The following is a 23743-nucleotide window of genomic DNA, read 5'->3' on the forward strand; positions in this document are numbered from 1 at the left end:
AAAAATAAATAAATTAAAAAAAAAAAAAAAAGAACACCGTCGCCTTCCTCAGAAGCATCTTGCCAGCAGCCTGTGATGTGTGAAGCATTTTCATGCTCTGGATGATTGAAGTATCAGTCACTGTATGTGTGCTGCTGCTGTTAGCGCTAATATAATGTGGAAAATGTACAACTCACTCTACTCGTGCTAAGAAAACTCTTAGATCTACAAAGTGCACAGTGTTAGTATGAAAAAGATCATAAAACATAACGAGACAACCCAACCAGCTAAAAAGTCTTTTTTTTTTTTAATTTTTCACTGTGTTCATTTGAATTCCAGTTTGACACACGGGGCTGCACAGCCGCTGTGTTTGCATAGGTCTGACAACAAGGTGAAACATGGCAGCTGACACACTGTATTCTTATATTACAGATCACAGTTCCCAAAGCAGTCAAACAGACCACAGTATTTAGAAGTACCTAATGATAATCATAATAATAATAATGCCAAATTGATCACTTTTACATAGCTTGCAGTCATTAAGCATGACCTTCTCAGATAGAGTAGCATCAAGGAAATTCGGTGCAGATAGATCAGTTTTAGTAACGCATTTGGACAAAATTTATGGAGCAATTTTGTGATGTTGAACTAATATATTAACAACACTATGTTTCATTTTTGCTCTTAACATGAAATTATCTAAAATTTTGCCTTAGACAAAGAAAATGTCATCATGATAGAAGTAAAAGAAAAATGATAGATGTCACTTTAAACCTCAGCTCCTGCAAGTTTAACAGGTGATATTCACCAGTTGGTACTCTGTGGTAAGATAACATGATTTTTAACAGCCACCTTTACTGCCATCAGGCCATTAAATGACAAGTGCAACACTACAACAGTAAAACAAAATAAAATAAAAAAAATAAAAAAAATATAAACTGCAAAAATCTCTCACATCCCCTGCTACACATCAGACATGTATCTCTCATCTTTAAGCATATACTTACAGCATGCATATGCATGTAGGGTTTTTACCGGTTACCATTAATCCAGCTCCAACTCACTGTTATCCCTTTTTGAATCACACATAAGAAGCATAAGAAACATCACTATTGGCATCTTTTCTTAATATAAGATATCCCTTTGTAGCTGAGGCGCTTTACGAGGCACCGTGTTTGGTACGTAGGCTGCTCTGTAAACATTCATTTTTCTTTGCTTTGCGAATAAATACTTCTGGAGCAGTGTTTCAACACCGCTGACACACACAGAACATTTTCACATTTCCAAAATCTGAGACAATAAGAAAAAAAAAACCCTTAAATTCACAGCTCAGGCTGTTTCAAGTGAATAAAGCGTGACACATGTAGGGCTAATTTACAAAACACTGACTAAGCCTAAATCTTAGGCTTAAAACATGCTCATTGTGACCTCTGTGTAACTTGCTGTACTCATATACTTTCCCCCACAATGCACCTCAGTGTAAATACAGTGTCAAGTATTCATCTTATCCCACAGTGCCACGTTTTTGTAGCTGCTGAAAGTGTGAGGCAGTGTTGGATATAAGTGGTGGTCCCCAGTGCCTCCCTGAGCTCTTAGTTTAGGCTCTAAAAAGAAGAAAAAGAGAAGTTACTGAGGAGTTTCTGCAGATAAAGAGCTATCGGGGGGAAAAAAATGCACCAAATATTTTACCTGTTTGGCTTTTTCTGTCCAGCAGATGGAGCCAAAGCTGCTTTTCCTCTCTGCAGGGCATTCATGGTCACCTGCAGGCTTTTTCCATGTTGCTGTCCCTATGTAAAAATAAAAAGTTAGACATTTTAGTGAGCATTGTTTCTGTCTTTGCATAAAAATATGTCCAAGCTGCATTTACCCCTGATGGTCTGTTGACAGGACAGGGCGGTGGAGGTCTGCTTGGGGGTTCTGGACGGTTTTTGGGTATTGCTGAAGGCTGGTTTTTGGGATCCACAGAAGGTCCTGAAAGAGGTGGAGAAGCCTGGGCAGACTTTAAAGGCGGAGGAGTGTAATCCTGAGGAGAGTACTGTCTCTGAGGAGGAGCTGCAGGCTGGATCTGGGGCTGCTGAGTTTTTTCTTTCTGCTCCGCAGCGTATGCTGGTAACGGAGGAGGCTTCACTGCTGGTCGCACGATAGCATGTCTGGGCCGAGCTGGGCAAGATGCGTTTGGCCGTGGAGAAGTTTTACCCTGAGGAGGAGCAAAACATGAAATTTAATGATCTTACGTTACTGTCACGCCATCATCTGTGTAGTTCACGAGTTGGCTTCATTACCAGGTGGTTTGAGTCCTGTTTCTTTAGCAAAAATGTTGGGTTGGTGTGACCATTGACATTATCGTCTGTGTGCAGAGGCTTCCCCTCGATAGGTACGGAACAGCTGAGGATTAAAATAGAGTTAGAAACAGAAGTAAAGACCCATCATTTAGATGTATTATTAGCGCTGTAGAAGCACTTACTTTGGCACTGGTGGTGGAGCAGATGCTTTGAGTGGGCGCAGTTTGTGTTTGTAGCAGCACCAAAGTCCAACAGCAGCCAAAATCACAAAAAGAGCCAGAGGGAGAACAAGCAGGACTGGAAGGAGACTGCCTATGGGAGTAAAAATAGAAAAGAGTCAGGAAAGAGAGGGATTTTAAAGGGAATCTGTCGAAATTGTTGCATAGAAATAAGTCTCACTGTGGCTGATGACGGGTCCGCTATCCACGCTCCCTCCTGACCCCTTCTGGTCGCACCGAGGAGGAGCCCAGCCTGAGTCACAGTGGCAGTTATGGTTGTTGTTGCACAGCTGGGAAGAGAAGAACATATTGCCATTAAAATTACAAAATGTATTCTAACTACGATACATACAGGCGTGCTTCAGATTCATTCCAAGCAGACGTGACACCAAGTTTAAGTTATGAAAAGCAACTAAGCAACAAAATAAAGTGTGCTTAGATCCAGTTTTAAAGTTTTTGCTGCTATATTTGAGAGAGCAAAGCTGTACAACTTTGCATAATATTTACTTTAACTCCTCTTACTATTTCTACACTTTGCTGATCAAGCTCCTGTAAATGTCAAACTTTAATTTTCACTGTAGTATTTTTAGATTTTTGCGTTGCTATTTTTAATTAGACAAATGATTTAAATAGATCTTGCACCACCGCTTAGGTTGCCAGCTTTCTGTAACTGCAGGCAAGCGGCCAAATCATTCCCACAAGTCCGGAGAAATCCATCACACTGACATCCCGGTTCTGACAGCATCAAAACTTACTCCGTGTCCGTGGCACTTGGCGTTGCACTCATCGGCTCTGAGAAAAGATGCATTGCGGCACTCTCCATTAAAGCAAATCTGTTAATATAAAGAGGGAGAACATTAGAGAGGTGGTCAGAGAGGCATAACTTATTCAGCATTAAGTGAAAACATCATCAATCATCTTCACAGGAGCAGCAGAATTTACTTCATGTACATCGGAGAGGCTCGCAAATGAGAATAACCAGGCAAAGTGAAGTTTATTCTAAAATCTTCGCCGCTACTGTAGATTCTCTCACCGAGTCTTCACCACACTTTGTCCCCGTCATCACCAGGCCTGGATCCAAAGTATCACTCTGTGGTTCCTCGTCTCCTTGGCCAAGCTTGTACACATGAGTCCCCAGACACTGGACTTTCCTGCTGCCCACACTGACTGTGGTTTCTATGCGAACAGCGTTGTTCTCAATGGGCTTGGAGGCGGAAGCCGAGCACTGGATCTTGCCACATTTAGCATCCCTGGCACAAAGGGAATTAGAGATGCACTTAAAATGAGGGAGGAATAAACAAAAGTGAACCGAGCGTGTTGGTGTTCTGATCTTCACCTCTCCTTGCAGCTCCTGTATTTGCCCTGCAGATCTTTGCCACAGTTCCCGTACATGTCTCCGGCTTCATTCACCTTCTTAAAGCACAGGTCAGGGGCCGGACGACCATCTGTAGTTCAAGGGAAGAAAATGCACAGAAGCATATAAATACATCCACACAACCAAACAATAACACACACTGAAAAGCATGTGCAGTGTGTTCAGTGACCACCTGATGGAGACCAGATGGCATCCCTTATGGTTCTATGTGGCTCCTGTGTTACTACAAAGACTCTCCAGGAAAGCTCGGTCAAACCATGAATATGGATGCTGTCCAATAACAATCCCTAATCCTACGAGCCACTGAGGACTCGTCTTTAACCCCTTAACATTCACCCCGGTTTTTACCAAGAGGCTTGGAGGCATTTTGCTCATTGGACTGTGGAACAGTGAGCAGCACAAAGTGATTCAACAAGTAGGAGCATCACATAAAAGACAAACAGCTACTGTTTTTCTATTCTTTTACAACAAAGTGAGGAACTATTGTTTAGATTTTGGTATTTTAAAATAGTTTACATGGCTGGGATCATGAATGTCTGTGCCTTAAAATGGTATATATCTTCTGAAACAAGAGCTGGAAAGGGCTGAGTGCTTAACTGCTTTTAAAATGAAATGCCACATTTATTGTGAATATTTTTACACTACTTCAATAATGTTAATAAGCTTGGCTTCATTTAAATCAAATGTCCTAACCTTTATTGTCAAACTGTTCCTTTATAATTAAAAAAAGGCAGAAAGTACAGAAAAATCAGATATAGGCTCACATTTTCCTTTGTAAATTCCTTAATTCAGCTTAACTAAAAGTATATATTCTGAAATATGAAGCATTTGCCATCTAAACCAACTTTCTAGAGGACAATTTTATAAGCTATTCTATTTGAACCTTAATTAAAAATCACATTTGCTCTCATCATTGACATCTAGATTTTTTTAAACTGCACTGGCGATGTCTCTCCATAAACCTAGTTGAGAAAACCAACATATATATATTCTTTTAATAGCAGATATTGAGCCTTTTCAGAGTCAGTAAGTGGAGTGTTAGTATGAATATTGGTGTATACTGATGTACTACCATTCATACATTTGGGGTCACCCAGGCTATTTCAGGTTTTCCATGAAAACTCACATTTTTCTTCGTGAGCTAACATAACTGCACAAGGGTTTTCTAATCATCAATGAGCCTTTCAACACCATAAGCTAACACAATGTAGCATTAGAACACAGGAGTGATGGTTGCTGGTAGGGTTGCCAACTCCCTGAAAAATAAATAAGGGACACCTCGCTGGCAGGGCTGGCTGACCCGATGGCCTTCACCCCTCCCGGCATGGTGAATTTTTTTTGTGCGTGAAACGATTTTTAACCTTTTTTGAGTCAAACCTGAGTTTGATTAGATGCATGTTTTTGAGTGATACAAATGCATGGAAAACATTATTATTCAACAATTTATTTTTCAGTGCAGAATAACAACCCATTCACACCTGGCCACTAGGGCACTTAACAAACCCTAATGACTCCCATAATGAGGTTATGTTATGCTACAAGAGTGTACTGATGGTTTAAGAAAAACACTAAAACTGGATAGAAAAATCCCTACAAATTCATTTTCATGCATATAACTTGTACTTGTAAAGGAGTATTTTTCCATTGCTCTATTTGCATTTCAATTTAAGTAAAGGCTATGAATACTTCTTCCAACATTAGTGCTCTGACAAAGGGTGTATTAGAAAACAGTTATAGTTAGGTATACTCAATAAACTGACAACTCTGTATACTACCTACCTGCCTGCATCACATTCTTTATGTAATATATGCTATATGTGATTAAAATGAATGTTGTTTCCCATTTTGGAACCTAAACTTTACATCTAACATGCATTCAGTCTACCCACCTCGTCCCCAGAGCGACCGGCACTGCTGCTCCAGGGTCAGACACATGCCGGTGTAACAGTACGCCTGCCCACCAGCACACGATGTACCGTCAACCAGATAAAAATTAGCAGGACAAGACTCCGCCTTTCCATCACAGTACTCGGGCAGGTCGCACGGCCCTGAGGGAGCACGGCACAGCACACCTGGGCTCTTCAGCTTCACCACGAGACAAGAAGGTGAGAAAAAAAGAGAGAATTGTACCCACGTTTAATCTGTTATACCGAAAGGTTGTGAAATTGCAATAGGTCAGGCCTAACAGTTACATTTTTACATCAGGACAATATTGTACTGAAAAAAATTATTACTCCACCAAGGAGTCATGTGACGATCGGCGTACGTTTGTCTGTGCGCAACATTACTCAAAAACGGTATAACGGATTTGGATGAAATTTTCAGGGAAGGTCAGAAATGACACAAGGACCACCTGATTAGATTTAGGCAGTGATGCGGCTTATAGTCTGGATCCACGGATTTGTTAAAGATTTTAGCATCACTGCAAGATAGCGGTACAGAGTCACTGTAACCATGACAACAAGTGAATGCTACATCAGCTGCCTGCTGATGATCACCATGGTTATTCTACTACAAATCCACGGCTGCAAACTTATTGGGACTTATCCATCAGAAATGATACAAGGAACAATTGATTAAATTGTGGGGCTGTTTCCGAGTCCCATCAATTCCCGCCGCCCACTACATATTTAGGTCACGTCATTCGGTATCCGTACATAACACACACATGCATAACACACGCCTGTGCTCAGCGCAAGGTCATTTTTTATTAAAGATTTCATCCGTTGGAAATGATACAAAGACTGAGCAGCCTTGGCAAGAGTACTGCGCTCTCTGAGTGCTTTTTTCTTGTTGCTACTTCATGATGCTATTGATCCACAAGTGCAATATATCAGCCTCAATTTTTGCCATATTTTAATTAGAACAGAAGTAGGCAAACAATCTATTGGTAAGAACAGGTAGGTTTTTTTTGTTTTGTATATGCATGACCATCAACATGAGATTCTACCTTGCAGTTCTGACAGCAGACTCCATGGGCGCACTCAGCTCCGGCTTTCAGGGTGCAGTTGCTGGCGTTGCAGCAGGGACTGGTGCACTCCTGTATACACAGAGTGACAGACTGTAGAGACCTGAGAAAAACAAGCAAACACTGCACATAGAAAAACACTGACCTCTTCTTCTCCACAGTCACATTCCTCTCCATCCTCCAGGTAGCCGTTACCACAGCGCTGCCCTCCATACATTGCTCTGGTGTTTGGCAAGTTGAAGAGACACTTCCCTCCTCCAGAGCTCAGGTAGCTCTTCAGCTCCTTCATGTTACAAGCATTAAAGACTCGTGGAAACGGATGCCTGGGGCGAGGAGGGGAAGAATCACAGAAACAAGTCAAATCAAGTCAAATATCATATTTTAAATTCATACTTCATCTCTTTTCTCTTAATTTTTTAACTGTAATTGTTTTTAGGCAGGTAATTAGTGCCTGATACCCAGTAGCAGCAGCCATGATACAGCCTCCGTCTTCAGCTCTCGCCTGGCAGCAGCCTGCACTGTCGTGACTCATACCGAAGTTGTGGCCCATCTCATGTGCCATGGTGGCGGCAACACCGACTGCTGACTCTGAGTGATCCTGTTTAACAGAGGAGTGAGCTGACTCTTAGAAGATGACTGTAAAATTAGAAGAAATCAATGCATTTTGGTATGTCTTCATGCACACCGATATGGCACAGGAATGCAACATAAAAAACAAAATAAAAGAGCTTAATTCGACCATCCTTGCAATAATTGTTAGATTGCAGCAAGCGGATAATTCTAATATCTTAATTTCCATTTCATGTACGTGCAGGACTACTGTTTGTTTACATCTCTCACCGTGTTCACTCCACCAGACTGGTAGTCGGAGCACATGGCTTTGAGAGGTGCCAGCCCAATTGTGGTGCCCTGGAATGGCCTCCCCCTGGAGACAAGAAACGCCACTTGTAATTAGTTCCAGTTGGACAGCAGCCCACTGGGATACAATTGGTGTCGATTATTATTTCGCACAATGAAGATGGAACCAACTGAGCGATCTTCCCCACGGGACAGGGGGGGTTTAAAGGAAACAGGAGGAGGGGAGGACTGACAAACAGGAAGACTACTGGGAGATGAAAGAAGAGCGACTGACGTGATAAGCTGAGCGTTGTCGTTGGGGAGAGCATGGAGCTGTTTGCGTCTCCAAGACAGGAATGCTGCCAGAGTGCCATGTGGGTTATCAGACACGCTGATCATGTCCTGGCTGGTCCAAACCTCCAGACCGATTAACGCCACGCGGATACTCAAAGCCTTGTAGTACTGTTGGTGTGGACAGAATCAGAGCGCAGGAAATTCAGCAGTCAGGACTAAAAATAGGCGTGGTGAAATATAGTTTGTGGTTTTGAGTGTTTCACACCAGATGTTACCTTGTCAACTAAGTTTGCTGCCTCTAGTAATTTCAGTTTGGTCTTCTCGAGATCACTGTCATGCTTCTCAAACTGCAAACAACATGAATGAGTCAGACAGACCTACACACCTACGGTTTCTATCACACCTACCCAAAAGGGGACTTCTTGCACTTTAAATAACAAACAGGATGTAAAATTTAGCTTTATATTTGCATCAGCTGTCTCTAATTGCAGATGAAAGGTGCAATCTGCTAGTACAGTGGTATGAAAAAGTATCTGAACACTTTGGAATTTCTCACATTTCTGCATAAAATCACCATCAAATGTGATCTGATCTTTGTCAAAATCACACAGATGAAAAAACAGTGTCTGCTTTAACTAAAACCATGAGGATAGCATGCAAACAATGACAGAAGGGGGAGGAATAAGTAACTGAACCCTCTGCCTAAGGAGACTTAAAGAGCTATTGAAACCAATTTCTACCAAACAATGTAAGTCAAGTGTGTGCCCAATCACTGATGAGTGGCTTAAAGCTGCCCTGCCCACTATAAAACACACACCTGGTAAGAATTGTCTTGATGAGAAGCATTGTCTGATGTGCACCATGGCTTGCTCAAAAGAGCTGTCTGAAGACCTGCGATCAAGAATTGTTGATTTGTATAAAGTTGGGAAAGGATACAAAACCATCTCTAAAAGTCTGGATGTTCATCAATCGACAGTCAGAGAAGTTGTCTACAAATGGAGAGAGTTTGGCACTGTTGCTTCTCTCCCAAGGAGTGGCCGTTCACCAAAGATGACGCCAAGAGTTCAGCGCAGAATACTCAGAGAGGTAAAAAAGAACCCTAGAGTGTCTGCTAAAGACTTACAGAAATCACTGGCACAGTCAAATATCTCTGTGCACACATCAACTATATGTAAAACAATGGCCAAGAATGGTGTTCATGGGAGGACTCCACGGAGGAAGCCACTGCTGTCTAAAAAAAACATTGTTGCTCGTTTAATGTTCGCAAAAAGGCACTTGGACACTCCACAGAAGTTTTGGCAAAATATGTTGTGGACTGATGAAACCAAAGTTGAATTGTTTGGGAGGAACACACAACATCATGTGTGGAGGAAAAATGGAACAGCTCACCAACATCAACACCTCATCCCCACTGTGAAGCATGGTGGAGGGTGCATCATGGTTTGGGGCTGTTTTGCTGCCTCAGGGCCTGGACAACTTGCAATCATTAATGGAAAAATGAATTCAAAGGTTTATCAGGATGTTTTGCAGGAAAACCTGAGGCTGTCTGTCAGACAGTTGAAGCTAAAAAGAGGATGGATGCTGCAACAAGACAATGATCCAAAACACAGAAGTAAATCAACTTCAGAATGGTTTCAGAAGAACAAAATACACGTTCTGGAGTGGCCAAGTCATAGTCCAGACTTGAACCCCATTGAGATGCTGTGGCATGACCTCAAGACAGCGATTCATGCCAGACATCCCAGGAATCTGACTGAACTACAGCAGTTTTGTAAAGAAGAATGGGCCAAGATTAGTCCTGATCGATGTGCCAGACTGATCTGCAGCTACAGGAAGCGTCTGGTTGAAGTTATTGCTGCCAAAGGGGGGGGGGCACAAAATATTAAATGTGATGGTTCAGTTACTTATTCCTCCCCCTTCTGTCATTGTTTGCATGCTATCTTCATTAAAATATGAAAACCTATAAATGTTTGGGTGGTTTTAGTTAAAGCAGACACTGTTTTTTCATATGTGTGATTTTGACAAAGATCAGATCACATTTGATGGTGATTTTAAGCAGAAATGTGAGAAATTCCAAAAGGTTCAGATACTTTTTCATACCACTGTATGTTCTCTAAATTTAAGTTTGGTAGCAACTGTACAAGGTAGAAACAAACTATATTTATAAATGAAACTATAGTTAGACTTCACATAACTGCATCCTCACCTCAGCCTTGTCTGCCACTATCAGAAGCTCCACATACTTCATATTCTGACTCAGTTCTCTTTTCTCCTGAAAATGGAAACAAAACAGTTCAATACACAAAAAAAGAAAAACTGCAGACAGAAAATCCTCACACTTTGTGCAGAGCTTGCAAAGCCTGTCCAGGAGGATGTTCCTGTTTGTCCTGCCTGAACTCACCCTCGTGCTCCGCGGTGACATCATTCCATGGATGAAGTCATTCAGCCCATCCTCATGCTCGCTGTTGCCATGGTGATGGAGGCAGTTACCCCTGGATAGGTGGAGGCTTTCGGCTCTAAACACAGCATGTTGCTGAGGATCCGCGGAAGCCGGAAGAGGCTCTATCAGGTAGCTGATGCTTGTGTTCAGGGAAATCAGTCCCCTGGGAAAACAAAGGCACTATTGATGGTTCCATCCAGGCAGGATGAAGAAATCAATACGCATCAGTGATCTTGTTGGCTTTCTGTCAGCATTTTACTGCATATTCTTTTTGTAAACACTGTTAATAATAAATCCTTAAAACATCATAGTAAACCTAATTTTCACAGATTATTAAAGGAATTTTCAAAACACAGGAAAACCATGAGGTTGCATATCATTTTTTTTTTTATTTGGCTGCTGGGATTTTATGGATGGGAGCTGAGGGACGAGTGTCTCAGGTGATTTACTGCTGTTTATAAATGAGGATCAGCTGGGACAGACACAATTCTCTCAATCCACTCAAGAGCGCAGACGCCTATACACAAACACACGAGCGTACACACAACAGAGGGTCACGCAGCTGCAGAAAACATCTGGAGAAGTCAGGCGCCCACATGTCAGTGTCTCTCTATGCCGTGTTGGCATTCCTCCAGAGAATCTGCATTAGTAGGAAGATGTATTCATTCACTCGCCCTCCTCCAGATGCAGAGCAATGACCTCGCGAAAACACACATATGGCCACGATTTCTGTCAGCACTCGCTTGTTCCTCCTCTGCTGCCGGTCTCTCCTCTCTCAGAGTGTCTCCGGCAGGAAGCATCAGCTGCTCTGGAGCGACATCAGGAGAAAACACAGGATCTCCACACTGAGCTGGACTCAATGAACCAACTCTGGAGCCAATGACCTACTAACCTACTGGACTGGATGAGATACTACACACAAGTGTTTCCTGTCACCATATTTATTCAGCCACAGTTTGATCACAGGCTGAACAGTTGTGCAGGCTGTTGTTACAAAATACTCAGACGTGCAAAATCAGCTTCATGAGCTCTCATAATTTCAGCACACCTTTTAAGTCCAATAATATTTTTATTTCCATCAGGAATTACATTTACTGTAGGCACGTAAGTAAATGGGCTACATTTCTGCAGTGATCTGACATCATAGGCCCCACGTATGTCTGAAACACAGATGAAAGGCTACAGAAACCTCACTACACCCACTAGACTCTCTGAAAACAGGAAACCTAGTGACTTATTAGTTATTCTTGGAACATCTCTAATAAGCTTTTAACATGCATACATGTGTGTTAAAATGACAAGAAAAGTATTGATGCTCAAAGCTGTGAAAATGACTCAGTATTTTTCACTAAATTTCCCCTTAATTTTGGCACGTTAACCACCAACAGTGAACCACGTATTACACAGACAGGTGCTTTATCAGTGAGGGACAATAATGAGGAAATTACATACAAAATCTATTAATTTGTTTTTTGTTGGCACAAAATGTTTGTATGCCACTGGAAATGAATTGAGGCTTTAAAATTTGCATTCCTGGGGTAATAGCTTCAGTTCACTGAATGAGCAGTGCAAATGCATTTGCAATAAGAACAATTCTAAACATTATCTCTGCAAAATCTAATCTATATCAAACCACCTCCTCTTATCGGTAGTCCAAAAATGTTATTTCTGTTTTCTCTTCTTGCTGAAGAACTCTGAGACCACAGAATAGCTTTTTATTTATATAAGGATTTAGTCTTATGGGAGAATCTTCTCAGAATCTTCAGAAATTTCTTTCGCCATTGGGAGCAATTCGAGATATTAGGCAGCTTTTTAAAGTTTTTCTTTACCTGAGTCCTGAACAAGTGCTGACAGCAACACTGGAACCTTCCATTCCCACAACCTCACCGTGGTAGAAACAGTGTCCCTGGAAGGGAAATTCATAATTCAACACACAGCTCTCTGTGTAGGCAAACAGAGTGATTCAGTGGTAAGAGAGTCTGCCCTTTATTCAAAAAACTGTTTTATGTAAGTCCTATCCTCCTACTTTGGACTGAATCAACTGCATCTTATTTCGATTATCATTTATAACCATCCTCTGCAGTTTAAAAATATCAAACTGTCTCATAGACTTACAGTTTTGGCTCGAGACGAGGACTTGCGAACTCCGTCAGGCGTGTACCATATTTCCTGATATCCAGTGGCCAACAGCTGCCTGTGGAAAGTCAAGACAAACTCAGGGACAACAGAAAACATGACACTCAATCTATGGAAACAGAAACAGAACAGTGGTGTAATGGTAAAATATACACTACCAGTCAAAAGTTCAGAAGTGAAAACCATTCCATGAAGCCCATGGAGAGAATGTCAAGAGTGTGCAAAGCAGTAATGACAGCAAAGGGTGACTATTTTGAGGAATCTAAAATATTTGACTTACTTCACACGTTTTTGTTTACTACATAATTTCATGTGTTCAGTCATAGTTTGATGCCTTCAGTGAGAATCTACAATGTAAGTAGTCATGCCAAATAAAGAAAGAAAAACAGTAAATGACAAGGTGTGTCCAAACTTTTGACTGGTAGCGTTTCTATGTATATACTGTCTACATAACAAGTAAAAGCTGCAGGAAACTGTGGAGACAGAAGAGGACAGATTCTCTCCAGCAGCCCACAGCTCATAAAACATTCATTCTGACAGAGACACCCTACAAAGCCAAACTGCTTTAAAGATTTAGCCTCAAAGATCCTCTCAGAGATAAGAAAACACAGAGTAGAATTTGGAAAAGTGTGGTAATAAAACCCACATGGACCTTTTCACTTCCCATAGTGTATAGCTAATAGATGACAATTTTCCTGTGCTGTTACTTTAAATTATTGGCATGTCCAGAGCACATTTGTTTGACAGGGCTATCAGTTCTCCATGATTTTTCACTATTGAAATTTCTCAATACATACAAGACCAGACAGATTGCATGGGAGAGACTGATAAATCAGGCCAGCATGCACTTATCTGGAGCAGCCTTAATTTGATTTAGGTAAAACATTCTATAAATCTTATTCTCCATCTGTGTCTATGTATATCTGAGTGAGTGTGTTTGTTCTGCGCCAAATCTTCACGCTTGTTTTCCTGTCTTTCTACTTCCAACCCTGCCTCAATCCATTCTTCCTGTTTTCATTCATAAACTTTGCCTGCCTCCCAGCTGGTTTTCTTTCGCTCCAACTTTCTAAATCTCCTCTCATCACTAACTCAGATCCATCAAAGGGGCTGCAGCTGTCGTGAAGTCAAGCTGCAGAAAAACACATGTATCTGCTGAGGCTGGTTGAAGCAGTCAATACGACTTGAACTAACTTGAGATGAAACTAGGATGCTACAGATTTCCTTTAACCTATTATGTGTTTTCATTTAGTTTCCATTTCATTATCTTGTGGCTTTACCTTGGGGTAACAGTAATAATTAACACACTGCTATATCTGCCGTTATCTATCCCAGCTGACGTTGGGCGAAAGACCAGTTCACACTCACACTTGGAATCATCAGTTAATCTGCCATGCATGTCTTCGGCCTTTGGGAAGAAGCTAAAGCACTCTGAGAAAACCAATGCAGACACAGGGAGAACATGCAAACTCCACACAGTAAGCTGACCAGTGGTTCCTCGCTCACTGTGTCACTATGGGAACCAATCACCAATCACAGAGGTTCCACTGTCCAAGAACAAACCAATCACCTGAAGTAACAATGGGTCTCCTGCACCCCTACAAAACCATCCCTGGCCATGCATTCTCAACGTCTTTCTTTTAAGTTCTGCATACAATCATGGCAGTGTGGTGAGATACCTCGGTCACTCTTCAGGGAACCGAGGTTTCCTCAGTAACCAAATGGGTTGAACCCAGATTCTTCTTGCTGTGAGACGACAGTGTTAAACTCTGCTCCACTGTTCCACTCACATATAAAACTAATACGTCAATTCTTCAAAAAATATGTTTATTTGATTTCTTGCTGCAAGTTGTGGAAGAATGTCTGTAACATTCTCTCAGCCAAGAGCTGACAATCTAGCATTAAACTTCTCTGTCCAAAGGTATCAAAATCCACCTACCAGCACCTCTGCAGCTCTTCAGTTTAAACACAGCATCATCTGTCTATGAATAAAAACAAAAATGCAAAACTGCTAAACCTATCAGTGGGATAATGTGTAAAACTATCGTACATCTGGTCACAGTCTGTCTAACTTGCAAAGATACATTCATTGGTGAAATGCTTCAGGGCTACAAATGCCTAATGAAGGCCTAGCACTCAAACACTGCACTAATAAAAGTATTTTTGGAAGTGTATGTGGGTCTATTTGAACCTGCTTGTTGTGCTCATCCCTCTCTAACAAATCTGCCTCATGAAATGGATGCGTGAAGAGCTCCTTTGGGTTTATATCTTGTCACAGTGACTTGACAAATTCTTGTGCATGTCACCCAAATGACATTTATCAGCTTAATTAATGAGCTTTAGAGGTGCAGGTAGGCAGACTAGACGTTTCCCTTATTTTCCAGCCTTCATGCTAAGTATGTTAATGTTTTTGACTGTTCAGATCCCCCAGCAGCAGAACTCTGTGTGGTTTGCTGTTGGGAGATGTTGCAGATAAAATAAAAAAAAAAAAATAGATATTATAAATAAGAATTCCCCCCAAAAACTGTAAGAAGATAACAACTCCTCTTTGTTTTATCACCCATGCTCAGAAGTAAAGTTTGTTCTACCATCGGACGGTTGCTGGTCATTCAGCTGTAGAGGGACGCATCGTTATTATCATAATTCTATTATTAATCTTAAGCTCCCTGGCGATCTTATGACCCATGCCACATCAACTCATGAGCTGTGGTTGGTTTTAGTGTGAGATGTGGAATGGTTGTGTGGACTTTAACGGTGTTTGGTTGATGTCAAAAAGCATTGATGCAACATTGCTCTGAAACTCAGCTGCCTCTAGCTTCAGATTCTCATACAGTCATGAGAGCAGCATCTCTATCTAACCATCTTTAAGAAGGCCAAATTTCCCAAAATGTCAGACTGTTTCTTTCAAGGATGATGAAGACAAGTGAAGGGATGATGGGAATTTTTCTTTTCTCTCCCATCAGATGCCCTGAGGGAGACAAGCCACTTGAAACAATGACAGACTGTTGATGCGATCTGCAACAAAGCAAGTCAAAGACGGAGGACGTCTGCTTCGTCCTTTAAACTGTCTTTGACTCATTGGGAGGAAAGGCTGTGCGTTCTCATACAAGTCTTGGAAAGGACTTAAAAATGATCAGTTGGTGGGAATGTATCCGGCTGATGTCACCCTAAACAGGGTAACCCCCGCCATGTTCGGATTTGACCTTCTAACCTCATTTATATCTGGCCTTCCTCTATAGTTTTCCAGCTTCTCTAGCTTACTAAATATTCCCATCACACTCTTTTCTCATCTCTGTCACCCTCTCTGTCGCTCTAACAGGGCAGAATTAATGGCAGAATAGCTGGTGATTGACTGAACTTTTACCCTGCTGTTTTTCCACAGTCATTATACAAGAAGGGCAATCACTTCTTCCATGAGAGAAACACATAATGACTCCTCGGTTCTTGCTTATCCTCATGTGCCAGTCAGCAGCTCTATTTCTGAGCTAAACTGTGCTGACTTACTAGTCCTTAGGGATCACAGAGTGTGTACACTAGTAGATGTACGGCTATATAACCTGCCACTGTGTGACATGTAGACACAACATGCCATTAACACAGCCATAAAATCACCACTTAAAGGATAACCATGACACTATGAATTTTAATGAAAAGTTGACATCCTGGTGCAGCTACCGTCGGGTCCACTGAAGGTTGAGTACGGTCAAACATTACTTATGTAAATATCACAGCTACTTACACATACAGCTAAATAATTTCTGTAACATCAGTTGTAGCTGCACACTGAATGAAAGATGAACAAAGCGCCGAGAAACAACCACAAAAACCACCAAAAAAAACAACTCCTAGGTGTGACCCAACTGATGAGTTTCATTTTGACTAATCAGTGTCTCCAGAAGTTGGCATAGAGGTACAGAGTAATGAAATAAATGCAAATTGTTCTCGTAAATGGATCATGAGCTCCGTGGTGAAAGATTAGGAAATCCGTAATGTAAAGATTGTTGTGATATTAGTCAGTTTCTTAGCTGCATTTTTTTTTTGAACCAACAGGAATCTTCTTTTACCGAGTTAAGCCTTTGGATTGCACCAAACACACGACTGGGATTAAGTTTGAATTGACAGATAAAGTTATGTTTGTTTGTGAATTTGTCATGATTAGTACAGGAGCCAGTTGTAGTTGTGTATGAATATCCATGTGCATACACTCAAAAATGTCCAAAAATCTGTCACGCTTGCATTAAAGCACCACAATATGGAACAAGCAAATGTTTAAAATTTCTGCTTGACAAATGCCAATTATTCATTATTAATAATAATTATATTATATTAATAATATACATTTTTTGTGGATTCATTGTTTGATCAACAATTAAATTTAGCTTCACATACAAAATGCCTAAATGCCTGTGATGAATGGAAGTGGAAAAAATCCCGTTCTTGGATATAAAAATCACCAAAAAGCTTGTTTCTCCACTCATTTCCGATCCCAATCTCAGTCTTAACTTGGCCAGCAACAGGAGACGTAAACTTCACGTCATTGCCAAGTCTTGGGGTCAACGAGTGTGAAACTCCGCAGCAACACTTCTGAAAGACCACAAAGCTTTATGCCTAATTGTAATTCTGGTAAATACTGTGAAAGCTTTCAAATCACGACTGTAAAAATGCTCTATGCGATGGCGGGAGCGCTCAAAAACGTTTGGATGTCGTCCAGCGTCCGGACAGACGCTGTGATTGAGGAGCTGAATCAGGACTGTCTGCCAGTGAGGCCGAGACAAAGGCTCGGTTCATCCTCAGGAGGAGAAAGAAAGAAAGAAAAAAGACGGGGTGGGGGAGTAATGCTAATGTACTTTGGAGATAGTGAAGAGAGGGGAGAGAATGGGATGCGGGGTAATGCATTGGGGTCAGTGGGTCGCATTCTCTCATAGTATCGGATGACATCACCACACAGGGTTGGAGGGAGACGGCTGATGCAAAGTCGAAGCGCCGCTCAGCAACAGATGATGAAGAGGCTTTTACTGTGAAGGGAGGCTAGCGAGGCGCTCATGGAGGCTAACACAAGGCCTACACCGTAACATCTAAGCAGACAAGATTGTGCCACTGTGAGACTAAACATAGACACGAGGGAAACAAGGACAAAGCGAACGCATCCCCTGCTCTCCGCTCCCTGGACCTGCAATCCATCAGATCGGTGCTTTAAGTCGTATTTGTGTTCTTTTGGGGGCTGCAATGTGCAAAAAGTTTATCAGTGCGTGTCATCTGTCTGCGTGTGGCCACAGTCTCCCAAAACCCTGACCGCAGAGAGCGCGTAGGAGATGTATATTTGTCCTGGAGCCCTGGGGAATGTCAGACGAGGTGAGGGGAAGGAAAGAAATGAGAAAGAACCGAGGCACTCGTTTTTAAGCCAGGCAGTGGAAGAGATATGGGGTGAGGAGAGGAGACAAGAGGAGAAGGAAAGGAGAGGAGAAACAATACTGTGCGCATTACCCGAGGGAGTGCTTAATTCTGGTTCATGCACTTAAGGGTGTGCAGGAAGGCCATTAAACAGGAGAGCAGGGAAAGTCATGCAGAGGAGGAAGCGAGAACATCCACACGATTCAGATTTGAACCACATGGATATAACTCACACCCAAACTGACCCCTACTGTCTCTACTTTCCTCTTTGCATGACTCTTCTCACCTCAACCCTTCTCCTGCACTCCATCATTCACTTTCTTCCACAGTTTCCTCCCCCTCTTGCTCTGTTTTTACATCCCTTTTCCTGCTCTCTGAGTCAGCACACTCTCTGGCCCTTGCTTGGCTCTTAACTGAATCAATCCTCTGCGGGTGCAGCGCTCATTAAGATAAAAGCTCAGGCAGACACACATACACACCCATGCTGATGAAGTCCAAACCAAAGAAAAAAAGATCTATGCACACACACCTTGACAAGCATGACAAGGGAGGACAGAAATGGATTGAGTCTGGACTGCAGCCACTGGGAGTACTCATGTCCGCAAACATTCACGGTCCTGTTTTGATTAACTGATGCATTATAGTGAAAAGCCGATGAAGTGCACTGCGATTAAAAGGAGGACATCTGTTGAAAAACAGATGTAACATGTTGCAGGGGGTAAACACAAAGTAGACATGAAGATCACCTCGCAGCTACTTAGGTTTCTCCCCGGTCTGCCGACTGTCCGAGTAACACGGCTGTAGGTGCAATGAGGACACGGGGGTGGACGCTGGCAGCATTTTCTCTGGCTTATCTCCAAAATTTCAACATTAATCTTCTCTGACACAAACTGCTGTCTTCCTCAGCCTTCGGCCTGTAATCTCACGCAGTCAGCTGTGTCTCCACATTAGGTCAACAATCACAACATAGTAACCCAGTATGAGATTCTCTGTTGAGGAACAAATATGGAGCGCTGAAGCTTATGGGCAGTTCTAAGAAAGCAAAACCAATATCATGGTGTTGAAGTGGTACAACTTGTTAAATTAAACTTGCAGTTGCTTTGTAATGTGATTTTCTGACATATCTTCACCTTTTAATGTCAAATGTCAAACAGCTGTCTACATAATTCAAAGGAATAAAGCAACATTTATAGCTGATAGATTTTAAATTTTAAAAAATATAGTCACTGTAACATCAATCATCTCGTGGTTTATGAAATATCATTTTTAAGCTTCAAGTATGGACTCTGGTTGTTGCCAACTTTGTCTCTGCATGTGACCCCACAAAACCCTTCTATATCCCCTATTTTACTCTAAATTGGACCATAATTTACAAATAAACACCATGCTGCAATGTAGAAGACATGAAACTAACTATTGAGACCATAAACCTATCAGGAAAAAGTTTACTGAAGTCAAAAATCAAGTGAAAAGTACGGTCATTTTCTCACAGACTTCTATACAATCTGACTTCTTTTTGCAACCAGAGGAGTCGCCCCCTGCTGACTGTTAGAAAGAATGCAGATTTTACCACATGGTGTATCTATGTCTAGTATTCATTCTCATTTTGCTCTGTTTTTGGTCTTCCAAGATTTGAAGGAAATACTTTGAAATACCAGTTCACCAGCTAGTCACTGACTAGTTGTGTTTCAGTATAATTGTATAGAGAATTTGTAACAAACATTTTAAAGGTTGCCAAAAAAGAAAAAAAGAAAAAATATATTTTCATTAACTACTTTGGAGTGAATAAATTAGGTAGTGTAGTGCCATCTGGCTACCCTTGACTCATGGACAAGCTTCGGGGAAAAAAAAGAAAGAAAAAGGAACACACACAAAATGTTGTCAGTTTACAAGAGAAAAATCATGCAAAAGTCTTGAGGAGTTTAAGAAAGTTATTTTGTGTCAGTTGGTTTTGGAAGAATCGTAAACAGCTGATCAACTGAGAGCCAAATGTGTTTGTGTGTGAGAATTTATTCTAAAAAAGTGTTTCTATCTCCTGAGAAGGGAGATAGAAAATTTCAAATTTTGCCCTTTCCATTAACTTGTTCTATTGTAACGCTTTAAAATGTGCTTAAAATTTTACCAAAACAGAAAAAGATAAAAATCTAAAACTCACTATAAAACAGATTTTTACATCACCCATGAGTGAATGATGACATACTAGCAAGTATTAATGGGAAAATCTCAGGTAAATGGAACACAGAAACAACTAGAAAAGCAGTCAGAGAGCGCAGTACTCCACCAAAGCTGTTCACTCCCCCATATGGCATTGTCAGAAATGCAGCATTTTTTGTAGAAATGCAGCATTTGTTTATTAGTTATTGATGATCAGAAATCATGGTAACATAGAATGTGGGCATTTAATGTAAATGCACCCACAAACAAAATGACGTTGCATTGAGCACAGGCGTGTGTTATACATGTGTATGTTATATACAGATACAGAATTGCGTGACATACATATGTAGCGGGCGGTGGGAATTGATGGAACTCGGAAACACCCCCACAATTCACTCAACTGTTCCTTGTATCATTTCTGATGGATAAGTCATGATAAGTCCGCTGTGGTGAACTTGTTGTAGGATCACAATCGGGATCGTCAGCAGGCAGCTGATGTAGTGTTCACTCGTTGTCATAGTTACAGTGACGCCGTGCTGCTATCTCGCAATGATACAGAAATCTTGAACAAATCCATGGATCTAGACTAAAAGCTGCATCACTGCCAAATCTGTTTTTGAGTAATGTTGCTAACAGACAGACAGACAGACGGACAAACGTATGCCGATCGTCACATAACCCTGTCGCGTTCCTTGGCGGAGTAATAACTAATATTTACAAGTTTTCCAGATCAATGTACTGTAGCACTCAGGCAGAGTACATAAAAGAATTCATACTAAAAACGTGTATTTAATAGAAAGTATCCATTTTTATCCCAACATGTTTGTATTATTATCAAAATTCACTATTTTTGAGAATAATGCAAATACTACAACTACCATCTACTAATACTAGCAGTTCACTACTGTTTCACTTTCTATGAGTCACCTTTTCTAAACAGTAACTTTCCCACCCCACTGCACTCTTATTTAAATGTAGCAATAGTAACTGGCACCACTGAAGCAATGCTCACACCTTTCCTGTTCCAATAGAAATGAGAAGTTGCACAAAAATGATTTCAAAATATATTTTTCATGCTAACTAGCAAAGAGAATCGATTTTTTCTACAGCAATAGATTTCCTCTTAAAACTGTTTGTAAAGATTCCTTGTAACAGACACACCCCCAACTCATGCCGAAGAAGTGTAAAAGTTTTAATACAGCTATCTCAGACCACACAAATCAACTTTCTGTCATCCCTTCCTCTATTTTCTCTCCCACCACACATGCACAGACAGTTTGTGATAGATGAAAATTCTTCGCCCAGGAGGAAATCTAACAGCATGACCACCTGCCGGTCAGGGCAGAGCAGGGGGGCAAATCCCTCAGGGGACAGTCAGTCAGACACACTGGAGTCACGGTTTGTTAGTGTGGATGTGCCTGTGAATGAATGACAGAGGCTTCATACGCCGGAGGGTAAAAATGGACTTCATTTCTAATGTTCATAAAAGCTTCCCAGCCCACTTGTGCGTTGGCTCCTCTCCAAAAGTGATAAACCACAGCTCTGTTGTCATCACCGATATCTCAGGACCTGCAGAATTCCCCCCTCCACACTGTCTAATAAACGGGTGAGATACTTCTCTCCCTTCCTATCCCCATCCCATTGTTACTGGACAGGAACCGCTCCATCAGATTACAGGATGTTAGGTGCACAAGCACAATCTCTCTTCCTGTTTGCCCAAGGCACACAGATCGGGTGTCAGGTCACTGTTGTCCGAAACCATCGCCCTCTTTCCTCCCTTCATCCCCCTCTCGGCACCCATGGGGGCACTGACCTTATAAATGCGTCTGTGACGGCTAACATCTGGTCAAACAAACAGGGCTGTAGCCGGGGCATCATGTTGAAGGATGACCAGATTAATCAGAAGAAAAAAATGGGAGCACATCACTCCTGGTTTAATCTGTTTGTGCTGTTTGTGTTTGAAGATACACTTTAAGATTGTACCAAGTAAGGCTCCTCATGGCTTCTCTCTTTGCTATATTTCTGATCTTTCAGGTGTTTTGTCTAAAGGAGTCTGAGCATTTGCAGTCGGGGCCAAAAGGCTTCTAAGCGATCTGCCTGAAGAAATCAAGTTGGCTGAGTCAGTGGTCTCTTTTAAGTCATGTCTTAAAACATACTTTTTTTCTGTTTTGGTTGAGTTTTCATTTTCTTTGGATGGCCCTTTATTTCTTGCAATAATATTTTTACCGTTTGGACTTTTTGTGCATCACGTTTTAAATTCTGATGATTCTCAGACTTGTCTGATTTATTTTGCTGCCTGGTGAAGCAACTTGGATTTTGAAAAGTGCTCCATTAATAAAAACTATTATTATTAAAAGGATGTGGCAATGCTAATGTTCTGTGATAGAATCACATGGAAGTTTAGCTTTTTCACAATTACACCTCTCTAAAATGGAAAAAATTGCCAGGAAAGTTACTACTTCAATCTTTTGCATGAAAAATAAAGGACATGTGATGCATTTAAGTTACTCACTCATTTTTCTGCAGCTGTAGTCTGAGCTCCCGGCCCTCAGCTGAGATCAGAACCTGTTCTTCTGCTGGGTGCTGGAAGAAAGGCAAGCAAAGAGAGACAGCACCTCACATCACCACTGAGCTGATTCATGTTTTTCAGTATTTATTTCTTTAATAAAATGAATGACAAAGACTCACCTCTTTGTTGGCAGACCTCTTGTGTCTGAGAGGATGCAGCCAGATGGGATAAGTAATCTCATAACTCTGTACGTGCTGGAGGATGCTCCTCTGTGAATCCTGTGCGTTCTCTCCAGCTGCAAAACAAAAGGAAATGAAGGAAGACGTGGCAAAAACACAACATAACGTACCTTCAGTGGGTTATTTTTGGCTGCATTCGTTACAGTAGAGGCATAAATACTGATGCATGCCCAACAAACACGTGGTGCAACATTGCATTTCAACAGAAGAATGCATCCAAATGCGTGGCAGCATCGATCTGTCGCGAGAAGAAACCGTAATGTCAGTCATCGACACACACTTACCATTGTAAACAGCGCCTTCAGATACAGCAGCAGCCTTGACACAGTGCAGGAAAGCTATGAAACACAGTGAGGACCGCGCAGCATCGAGCAGAAGAAGAAGAGGACGAAGAGGCGCAGGAGGAGGAGGACGCGCTCCAGGACGCATTCTAAAAGCAAAATGCTCCGATTGAAATCGCTGAACTGAGACATAAATGTGCAAGAACAGAGCAGCCCGGGTCGGTTCACATCGGATGGATCTGCCGGTGAGACATCACGATGAGCCGTCGCCGTTAGACTGAACGAGATGCTGGCAGACCGCGGGGCGCACATCCCTGCCTCGTTACCGACCCCTCCCCTCAGAGGGACACCGAGCTGAGGCAACGCAAGCCAGGATGTGATGAAAAGATGAACCAGCTGAGCAACGAGACACCCGAGTCGTGATTGCAGAACGTTTGAAATGCAAGCTGCAGAGGGAACAGTGTGCAATCAATATTTTCAATGTAATCAGAAGTGTCTTCATGATGATCCTACAATGATTGTTTCACTAAAAGTCTATTTTACTACTGTACTATAAAGTTAGAAACATTATAGAAAGAATGGCCACATTCCCAGCAATAGAAGGTATCCTGACTTCCAAGTTTCAGGAAAAAAAGCTAAA

At 41.6% G+C, this 23743-nt stretch overlaps 1 protein-coding gene across 1 annotated transcript; it reads right to left on the minus strand.

Annotated features, from left to right (window-relative positions):
* Nucleotides 1-267: 267 nt before the first annotated feature.
* adam19b (ADAM metallopeptidase domain 19b) lies at nucleotides 268-23509 on the minus strand. The gene is made up of 23 exons (XM_022221958.2): nucleotides 23107-23509; nucleotides 22763-22878; nucleotides 22587-22657; nucleotides 12509-12587; nucleotides 12223-12299; nucleotides 10355-10556; nucleotides 10160-10225; nucleotides 8229-8300; nucleotides 7955-8121; nucleotides 7663-7747; nucleotides 7281-7420; nucleotides 6968-7145; nucleotides 6805-6894; nucleotides 5744-5939; nucleotides 3816-3924; nucleotides 3513-3729; nucleotides 3235-3312; nucleotides 2661-2769; nucleotides 2444-2573; nucleotides 2262-2364; nucleotides 1847-2176; nucleotides 1669-1766; nucleotides 268-1583 (listed from the first exon to the last, which is right to left on the minus strand). Exons 1-23 carry the CDS (start codon nucleotides 23249-23251, stop codon nucleotides 1577-1579), a joined length of 2865 nt encoding a protein of 954 aa, XP_022077650.2. The 5' UTR covers nucleotides 23252-23509; the 3' UTR covers nucleotides 268-1576.
* Between the last annotated feature and the right edge of the window lie 234 nt (nucleotides 23510-23743).

This window comes from Acanthochromis polyacanthus, chromosome 10 (assembly GCF_021347895.1).
Source record: "Acanthochromis polyacanthus isolate Apoly-LR-REF ecotype Palm Island chromosome 10, KAUST_Apoly_ChrSc, whole genome shotgun sequence".
Taxonomy (NCBI): Eukaryota; Metazoa; Chordata; class Actinopteri; family Pomacentridae; genus Acanthochromis; species Acanthochromis polyacanthus.